General features: G+C 40.1%; 1 protein-coding gene across 1 annotated transcript; it reads left to right on the top strand.

Annotated features, from left to right (window-relative positions):
* The first annotated feature begins 2,187 nt into the window (after positions 1 to 2,187).
* Positions 2,188 to 10,127, top strand: LOC125504049 (transcription elongation factor SPT6-like). Its single transcript, XM_048665380.1, has 12 exons — positions 2,188 to 2,450; positions 3,785 to 3,863; positions 3,980 to 4,173; positions 4,264 to 4,374; positions 4,863 to 5,142; positions 5,283 to 5,382; positions 5,443 to 5,629; positions 5,688 to 8,974; positions 9,028 to 9,356; positions 9,411 to 9,645; positions 9,704 to 9,850; positions 9,937 to 10,127. The coding sequence occupies exons 1-12, from the start codon at positions 2,409 to 2,411 to the stop codon at positions 10,043 to 10,045; spliced, it is 5,100 nt and encodes a 1,699-aa protein (XP_048521337.1). The 5' UTR covers positions 2,188 to 2,408; the 3' UTR covers positions 10,046 to 10,127.
* The last annotated feature ends 312 nt before the right edge of the window (positions 10,128 to 10,439 follow it).

The following is a 10,439-nucleotide window of genomic DNA, read 5'->3' as shown; positions in this document are numbered from 1 at the left end:
CAGTTCAAGTCAGCAGCCGCTCATGGTTTTTAAGAAACCCTCAAGCCAAAAGAAATCCGAGCAGAGTCAATGGCCGATGCCTTCATGTCTTTGGCACACATTAGGAGGCGGCCCCCTTTACATTTCTCAGAATGGGACAATTTAACATAGGCGGCCAGATGTTAAATTTTTTAAACTTTCAGCCTTGATGCCTTTAGCCAGAGTGGAGGTTTTTTTTTAGATGGTAGGCGATTGGAAGCCGTCTGCTCTATGCCGATCGTGTTCGTTTCATGAAATAATAGGTAATTAAGTCCAAATTCTACAAACAAATAAGCAGATTTTGAAGCAGACTGTTTGTGGAATTAAAATCACTCATTGCTTGGGAAAACGTAATAACTAACAAATATGGTTACGATTGGTTAATCGTAATTAAGCTGACTAATCAGCTTGATTCCCGATTTTCTATTAGTACCTATTCTTTATTTTACGATCACATTACACCAGCTGGCCCAAAATATTGCATGCTTACCGAAGCCCATCACTAATCACAATATCATTTTAGAATATTCGAAAATTTAGATTCATAGGTAGGAGGTACCTACTTAGGTATTTTGGCTACGGTACTGCGTTGAAACAAAAAAAGGAAAAAGTGATTACATTTTTGGGTTATTGCGGTTCCCAGCCGACAAATTTGAGCGGAGCAGAGGAATTTTAACGAATTTTTTCCAGTGTGAAACTCCACGGTTAAATCGAACTATAACCGGTTGCTGAATTAGTTTAATTGTAATAGCTTTTCTGTGAAATAATGTAATGCCATGAGGTTAAGAAGGTGCGATGCACTTAACGAGATTTAGCGGACTAGAAGAAAAAACATTTAAATGCTACAATTTGGATGCCTAAGGCATAAATCAATTTGCAATTCTGGAAATTGATCAAATGAATGATTATCTTGAATTATGTGGATTTCTCAGAAAAATGCTTGGCAAAACCATCAATTTCTATCAAGGAATCCAAGAAGAGCACATAAAAAACTATAATTAGAACTAAAAGTCGTGGACAGTAGTTTACTTGTTTTATATAACAACAATCCATGTTTTCATATGAAACAAAACGTATCATCGGTTATGTTCAAAATGCGTGTCACATCGTTTTACTTTTTTGGTTTTTCAGTGCTCTTGGAAAACTTTCATTCTCATGCACGAGAGTATAACGCTTGTATCTAAAACATTTTCAGGTATTTCGAGAGCTATCGTAGCAGATACATAAATAAAACTCAGCAATTTCAGTGCTAAAGGAGTAAATTTATTTAAAAAGTCCAATTTCAATCACATGAAAAGTTCATAATTTAAACATGAACTTTTACAATTTGTGATTATGCAGCTATGTGCAGGCTAGGCTATAATTTTGCTGCTGTTTCTGCTGCAGCACCTGTTCTTTTGTTACAACACACATTTTCCAACGGGTAATTGTTCAATTTAATAACAGTTTTCTTGGAAGTATCGCATTGCTAAGAATTATGTCTTGCTCTCCTTCTGCTTATTTAATGGTTTTATGTCCTTTGCATAGATAAAGACAAGTATAGATAGCCCACTACGTCGCACTCTGTTGGACCCGCGCTAACCTGCCGCCATCTATGAACGCAAGGGCACAGCTGCGTTTTAAATCTGCTTGCGAGTTTGCAGTTCAAAAGCATTTTAAATTTTTATTGCAGTAAATAAATTGGCAAAACGCCAAGTAGCATTAATTTGTGAAAAGTGTATCATGCAAACAACAAACCTTTGTTCAAAAAGCAAAATGATGACGTTATGAATGAAGGTTTAAGAAAATAAACAAATAATTCAATGTAACAACAAATGAATTAATTACTTAACTACAATTATCAAAGCAGATACATATTTAGGTAGGTCCTTTGCAAGAGCACAGTCATACCACTATAATGATAAGAATATATATCAGAGACAATAAGTACAATAGAAAGTTTGTTATCGCAATTCATCAGAGCTGAAAAAAATTGTTTTAAGCCGTGGACATACACCTATCTGCGGTTTAAGCTTAAAACTAAAAGTTCTTGTAAAATTTTAAAAACGCTTTGTTTTAATAGGTTTATCCCGTTTGGATTTAGTTGACGCCAAAACTGGCGATTTTTAAGTCTAGGGTTGGCGACATTCGTTCAGTGGTTGGCAATACCGCTATTGCTCCGTCGGGCATCCTGTTGACAGACGACAGTAGTGAAGTAACCAAACCAACTTGTCTATCTATGGACCAAATCTATTGGCTTTAAGCATGTCAACTTGTATTTCTACTGTTTCAATACACCCCGGATATTTTTAACGGAGTCCCGGAGTTTTAACGTTTTCGTTAACAACAAAATATCAATATCAGCTTTCATATAACGGCTGTTTAGTGTGAAGTTTAACTTGACCACGAGAATGGCCGACTTTATTGAATCCGAAGCAGAGGAAAGTAGTGAGGTAGGTCAATAGATAATGGTGTGGAGTCGTTTGGGGTTCTCGGATTTTGTAGTTTTCTCCATTCTTACCTTAGAGATTACACAGTGTTTTTTGGCTTAATTTATGGACCCTTCAGGAACATTTTCACTGACAGTGCCTAATTTGAAGTGGTCTTTAAGGTAGGAATAGAGAAGTACAAAATCCGAGAAACTCAAACGACACCATCACCAAAAAGGTGCGAATAGACCATAGAAACACGCTAGAAAACATTTACAAACTATTAAAATATTCATATTTACGCTAAACTTTGTGCAGCGTTGCCAGACTACACAGAACGTTATATGTAAATGGAATAGTACACTTTCGTGCAAGTATTGTAAGCTTAAATTTTAAGATGCGTTGAATTTAGATCGGTCTAGGTTCATGGCTCATCACAGTTCATCTGTAATTCGTATTTTTTATTTCTTACCCAAACCGCGATAAAGTATTGTAGCAGAGAAAAGTGAATTCTAACTAAACAAATCCAATACTAAAACCAATTAAACTAAATTAAAATATTTTCTAAGGGAATCTGTATAAGCCATTTGCTTAAAGGGAATTTCCTTTCTCGCAAAGTGCAAGTATAAATAATTATGCATGGGTAGAGTAAGTGGCAACATTGCACTTGGATCTGACAGCCGTAAATCGTCACACATGCGGATAAATATTGCGCTCAAGTTCACTGTTTTGATGGACGAACAGCTGATCACTGAACCAGAATTTTCAAACTTCAAGCTTATGTGACTTCATGATGTTCATTTGGTAAAATTTTCCTTCGCTAAGAGTGCTAATATCTAATAAAATTTTGCAAAAACTTTATTGCAGTGGATCTTAGGCACATTATGTATGTCGAATCATCGATCATTAGTTCTTAAAACACATTTCAGTACACGGCACTAGTCATCTAATTTTCAATGAAATTTTACCGGGTCGTTTGAACATGATTGAAGTTTATGGACGATCCGTATGTTTTGTTTCCACTGAAACTGCTTTATTTCTATTGTACTTTAAGGGTAATTAAAAAGAACGCAAAACGCGGACCGACATACAGGAGCACCCAATAGGTAGAATAAGCGGCAGCAGTTTTTCTTGTGAACATTTCTTAAAGTACCGAACAAGTTTTAACAATAACCTGCGATCTGATTATCGAAGTGCTAAATGGTCTCGTTAAAAACGATGCCCAAACTCTTGCAACAGCTATTATAATGGATCTTAGGGACAACTTTGTGTGTCGAGTGCTGAATTGTTGATTCATCAAACAGACTAGTTTGCATAAAACATCCGTTATTTCAACTTATCCAATATTTTTCTTGCAGGAAGAGCTGGAGCCCCATGAGCGCAAAAAGCCGAAAAAAGTTAAAGCAATGGACGATAGTTCTGAAGAAGAAGAAGATGGTAAGTTTGCGAAATTAGTAAAAAATTTACTGAATCATGAAATACCTGTTGAAAATTAACTATTTTAGTAAGTATACTATGTGTCCGTTTTAAAATTATGTCCCATTATGTTATAGACGATGAAAGACTAAGAGAGGAATTAAAAGATCTAATTGATGATAACCCAATTGAGGAAAGTGATGGTGAAGACTCTGATGCATCACGTGGTCAGAAAAGAAAGAAATCCGATGATGAAGATCTTGATGATCGTTTAGAGGATGAAGATTACGATTTGCTTGAGGAAAATTTAGGTGTCAAAGTGGAGAGACGCGTAAGTTTGTTTTATACGAGTAATGTCAACATGCGCTGCTTATACTTTTTACCTGGTCTTTTAAACTTACTACCTTGTTCTTGTCTCCAGCCCAAATTCAAGAGACTGAAGAAGATGCAGGATGAAGAAAGTGACGGAGAAGAAGAGAACGATGCTGAACAAGATAGAGAGCAAATAGCGAATGATCTTTTTTCAGAAGATGTAAGTATAGTTATCAAATAAGAGAGCCCCAATAATCGTCTATAATTGGAAGAACTGTATAATATTTTTTGATCTTTTGCTCTTAATATCATTCAGGAAAGAGATGGAGACGCAAGAAAGGTAAAAATGATAATTTTTTAGAACTTAATGCTGTATGTTTGTTGGCCTTGTTGCTAACAGCTTGTTCATCCGGAACTAGTTCACATTCAAGTCCCATTTCATTTGCCCTTTTAAGATTATTCGTTGAACCTTCAGGGTTATGGTTATTTATTTAATTAAAACTATCAGTTGAAATCAGAGTCAAAATTAAAAAGTTCACATGGAAGACTCTTCTAGATTTTTCTGTTTGAAATTGAATTTGATTTGCTAATATTCTATTTTTAGTCAATATTTGCGTCTCGTTTTTTATTTCTTAAACTTTTAGCAATCAAACTATTTTAATTGTTGCAAATCACAAATATAAATGATTTTCATATTCTTTCTTGCAGGATGACGAAAGACATTCAGAACGTAGCCATCGGCCTGCTGCCGAACCTGAACATTTTGGGGAGGAAGAGGATGAGGGCGACTATTCAGACGCTGATGATTTTATTGTTGACGATGATGGGAAGCCTATAGCAAAAAAGAAGAAGAAACCAATCTTTTCCGACGCCGCGCTGCAGGAGGCCCAAGAAACATTTGGAGTCGATTTCGATTATGACGAATTCTCTAAATATGATGATGAGTACGATGAAGAGGAGGAGGACGAAGAAGACGAATATGAAGAAGGTATTGACGGATGATGATATGAAAATACACCATCATCAAATTTCAATAATAATTGGATCTTATCCATAAGAGACCAATTTAGTGCAAAAGCACTCATTGAAATATAGGTCGAATGAATTATGCAGAGTTTTGTTTTGTAGATGAAGAAGGCGAGAGAAGACGTCGTCAGAAGAAAGCAGCCAAGAAGCGGCCAACAAAAAAGTCAATCTTTGAAATTTACGAACCTTCAGAACTGAAAAGGTACGTCAAGGCATGTGAAACTATGTTGTTGCAAGCATGAAAAAACGTTAATTTTTTCAGAGGGTTTTTCACCGATTTGGACAATGAAATTCGAAGCACAGATATACCAGAAAGGTTGCAGCTACGCGACGTACCTCTTTCAGCTGTCCCAGACGATTCCTCCGAACTAGACGACGAATCGGAGTGGATTTACAAACAAGCCTTTTGCAGGAGCACCGTATCTAATATAGATGCCAATCTTACACAGGTTTGTTTAATTGTCATAATCAAGAAAACAGTTATCATAACCGTACATGCTTTTGCAGGAAGCACGAGATAAACAGCGCAAGGGCCCTCAGACAGTTGGAAAAATTCGGAAAGCTTTAGACTTTATGCGAAACCAACAACTGGAAGTGCCGTTTATTGCTTTCTATAGAAAAGAGTATGTTCAGCCTGAATTGAACATCAACGACTTGTGGAAGGTGTACAGGTACGACGCGAAATGGTGCCAATTGAAAGGCCGGAAAGAAAATCTACTCAATCTACTGGAGAAAATGAGATCGTACCAAATGGACCAGATTATGCAAGACCCGGATGCACCTATACCCGATAATGTCAGGTTGCTGAAAGAGTCTGATATTGAGTATCTGAGAAACGTGCAAACTGCTGAAGAGCTTAACGACGTTCACAATCACTTCATACTGTATTATGCGCAGGATTTACCAGCGATGCACGCCGCCTGGAAGGTCAAAGAAAAGGAAAGAAAAAAACAGGATAGGCGTCAAGCCAGATTGAAAGCACTAGCTGAAGCTGAAGATGGAGGCGCTGAGACCGTCGAAGACTTTCCGGACGATGAGCAGAACAACGATCCAGAGCCGGAAACTATCAGATATGCAAATCGATCAGGATCATATGCACTGTGCATAAAAGCAGGACTGAATTCGTTAGCTAAAAGATTTGGTTTATCTCCGGAACATTTTGCTGAAAATCTTCGCGACAATTATCAGCGACACGAGGTCGATCAAGAGTTAACTGAGCCTGCTGAATTAGCCAAAGAATATATTTGCCCCAAGTTTCAGACAGTTGAGGAGGTTTTACAAGCTGTCAAATACATGGTAGCACTCCAAATAGCCCGTGAGCCGCTTGTACGCAAATGTGTGCGTGAAGTATTCTACGAAAGAGCCAAAATCAGCGTAGCTCCAACCAGAAAAGGTCAAAAAGTTATCGACGAATCGCACAATTGCTATGCCTTAAAGTATATAAAGAATAAGCCGGTCAGAGACCTAACAGGAGATCAGTTTCTAAAGTTAACACTTGCGGAAGAAGAACTGTTGGTGAAGATTAAGATCAGCGACAACATTGAAGGCCACACTTCTAATTCATACTTTGATGAAGTGAAGCAGCTGTACATCCGTGACGAATTCAGCAAAAACGTCCAGGAATGGAATAAAGTGCGTGCTGAATGTGTTGAAAGAGCGCTGCTGCGTTGCGTAATTCCCGATTTGCAGTCGGAAATCAAGCTTGTGCTTGTGAATGAAGCTAAGGAATTCGTCTTGAAGGCTTGCTGTCGCAAACTGTACAACTGGATAAAAATATCGCCTTATCAGGTCGAATTCCCCGAGGAGGACGAAGACGAGTGGAACACCAGCAAAGGTATTAGAGTGATGGGTTTAGCGTATGAACCGGATTATTCGCAATCTGCATTTACTTGTATCTCAGCGCCTGATGGTGATATAACTGATTACCTGCGGCTGCCGCACATTTTAAAGAGAAAGAACAGCTGGAGGCAGGAGGAAAAGTTACTGAAAGAAGCCGATTTGATGGCTCTACGGAACTTTATTTATTCGAAAAAACCGCACGTCATAGCGATTGGAGGAGAATCGCGTGAAGCCCTAATGATCGCAGAGGACTTACGAGGCGTTGTGCAAGAACTGGTCGAATCTGAACAATTTCCCACTATTAAAGTGGAAATTATTGACAATGAGTTAGCCAAAGTATATGCAAATTCGAATAAAGGAGTCGCGGATTTCCGGGACTACCCAGAGTTACTAAGGCAAGCCATATCTTTGGCTAGGAAAATGCAGGATCCGCTGATCGAATACTCACAACTGTGCAACAGCGATGAGGAAATTCTCAGTTTACGGTTTCACCCTTTGCAGGAGCAAATCACAAAAGAGGAGCTCCTGGAAGCATTGTGCTTGGAATTTGTTAACCGTACCAATGAAGTGGGAGTAGACGTCAATCTCGCCGTTCAGCAAGTGCACAAGAGCCACCTGATTCAGTTCATTTGCGGTCTGGGGCCGAGAAAAGGCCAAGCTTTACTGAGGGTACTGAAGCAGACGAATCAACGGCTAGAAAACAGAACGCAATTGGTGACCGCGTGCCACATGGGTCCCAAAGTTTTCATTAATTGTTCTGGCTTTATTAAGATCGACACGAACAGTCTAGGCGACAGCACCGAGGCGTACGTCGAAATTCTCGACGGCTCCAGAGTGCATCCCGAAACATATGAATGGGCACGTAAAATGGCTGTCGATGCTCTGGAGTATGACGATGATGAAGGGGCGAATCCAGCCGGAGCTTTGGAGGCAATTCTAGTGACGCCCGAACGGCTAAAGGATCTCGATTTGGACGCGTTCGCTGAGGAGCTGGAACGTCAAGGATTTGGCAATAAAAGCATTACTTTGTACGATATTCGGGCCGAGTTGAACAGCCGCTACAAGGATCTGCGAACGGCTTATCGTCCCGCCAATTCGGAGGAGCTGTTTGACATGCTCACCAAAGAATCGCCAGATACTTTCTATATTGGAAAAATGGTCCAGGCTAGTGTTATTGGTATTGCCCGCAGGAAACCACAAGGTGAACAACTGGACTCCGCCAATCCTGTTCGTAACGATGAAACTGGATTGTGGCAATGTCCTTTCTGCTTGAAAAATGACTTTCCTGAATTGTCCGATGTGTGGAACCATTTCGATGCTGGCTCCTGTCCCGGACAGGCCACAGGAGTAAAACTGCGACTAGACAATGGCATTTCTGGCTACATTTATATTAAGAATTTGAGTGATAAAACTGTGTCGAACCCAGAGGAACGGGTCGGCATCGGTCAGCTGATACACTGCCGAATAATCAAGATTGATGTCGAACGGTTCTCGGTTGACTGCACGTCGAAGTCGAGCGATTTGCTAGATAAAAACCACGAATGGAGGCCCCCGAGAGATCCGTATTACGATCAAGATCAAGAAGACAAAGACAATAGAATGGAAGCCGAAAAGAAAAAGGACAAACAGAAGCAAACTTACATTAAACGTGTGATCGTTCATCCTGCTTTTCATAACATTTCCTATACGGAAGCAGAAAAGTGCATGGCCGACATGGACCAAGGAGAAGTAATAGTCAGACCATCGAGCAAAGGGGTTGATCATCTTACCATTACCTGGAAGGTCGGAGATGGGATTTACCAACATATCGATGTGAAAGAGCAAGGGAAAACGAACGCCTTTTCGCTGGGAAAGTCCCTTTGGATTGGCAATGAGGAGTTTGAAGATCTAGATGAGATTATTGCTCGTCACGTTAATCCCATGGCGTCTTATGCCAGGGATATGCTTTATTTCAGGTAAAACGCGCTTTTTTATCATAGTTTTTTTCTTTAATGCATTTTTTTCATAGGTATTACAAGGACACTAATGGGGGTCTGAAGGATAAAGCTGAAGACTACATCAAAGACGAGAAGAAAAAAAACCCGGCCAAAATTCACTACATTGTGAGCGCGGCGAAAAACTACCCTGGCAAGTTTATGTTGTCCTATTTGCCCAGATCTAAAGTGAAACATGAATATGTCACCGTCACTCCCGAAGGCTTCCGCTTCAGACAACAAATGTTCGATTCTGTCTCATCGCTGTTCAAATGGTTTAAAGAGCATTTTAGGGATCCGATTCCAGGTGGAACCCCCAGCACCCCTCGAATGAGTGGCTCTAGTGGACGCACTCCCTATCAAGGTAAATTACAGCCTTTTGATGGAAGTACTAATCTACAATTGATATTTTTTCTAGGTACTGCTAGCACACCGTTCAATAGCATGAACGCAGAAACCATTCAACGGGTCGCCCAGAATTTGCCCAGTCACATGTTACAAAGTTTGTCAGCTGTGGCCAATCAAACTCCTCACTACCCGCATACCCCCGGTGGAGCTTATGGGGCCAATTACCTGAACACCCCGTACACTCCCAGCGGACAGACACCATTTATGACCCCCTACCAGACTCCCCATACACAACAGACACCGAGGTACTTTCAAACCACAAATTTGTTGCCATCAAAAAAAATATGCTGATCTTATATGCAGATATGGTCAATCGACACCATCGCCGATGCAATCGGTGCCTCCCGGAACATTCCTGCATCCGGGTTCAGTTACCCCAGCTAGTCAAAGTAGTCCGTTTTCCCGTATGAGCCACCACCGAAGCGCCCCGGGGCACGGATTACCATCCAGGTAAATACGAAGTCTATAAGATGCTCCATTCTCCATCCATTGGTACATTATTTTCCCGGGATTAATGGATTTTTTCCAATCTGTAGGAACTCGGTCACATCAAGTTCCTATCGGTCGGGCGGATACAGTCATTCGGAACAGATGGATTGGCAGAAAGCTGCTGAAGCGTGGGCCGCAAGAAGTAGAGGTGAGTAGTGCCCGGTTTCTCAACATTTGCCCTTATTGGTTCCATAACTATGTAGTGTATAAAGCCGTTATAATAAAGTGTTATAAGACCGATAAGATTTTATGGGTGTCCGAACGGTGACAGACAAAGTCATTTCGGGCTCATAACAATCCGTTAGATAAGTACCTATTTAGTTCGACCGACAGAGGGAACTGCTTGATAGGGTATGTTCCATTTTTGACTGGTAGTACGGGAAGGAGCGAAATACCGGTCAAAAAGAGGCGGATAGTAAAGAACTTTCACTTTTGTGCTTCGCAAGCTAGATGACGCCACAAAAAAACGCATTTTGATCGGTCGGTAAACATATTGTACCGTGGATGGCCGAGTATTAAACTCTTCCTTCTGCTTCCAACTTTTATTCCA

The sequence above is a fragment of the Dendroctonus ponderosae genome, unplaced genomic scaffold (assembly GCF_020466585.1).
Source record: "Dendroctonus ponderosae isolate FM_Combo_2020 unplaced genomic scaffold, Dpon_F_20191213v2 Dpon_F_20191213_340, whole genome shotgun sequence".
Lineage (NCBI taxonomy): Eukaryota > Metazoa > Arthropoda > Insecta > Coleoptera > Curculionidae > Dendroctonus > Dendroctonus ponderosae.
Note: the sequence above shows the minus strand (reverse complement) of the source record. Positions and strands in the feature narration are given on the sequence as shown.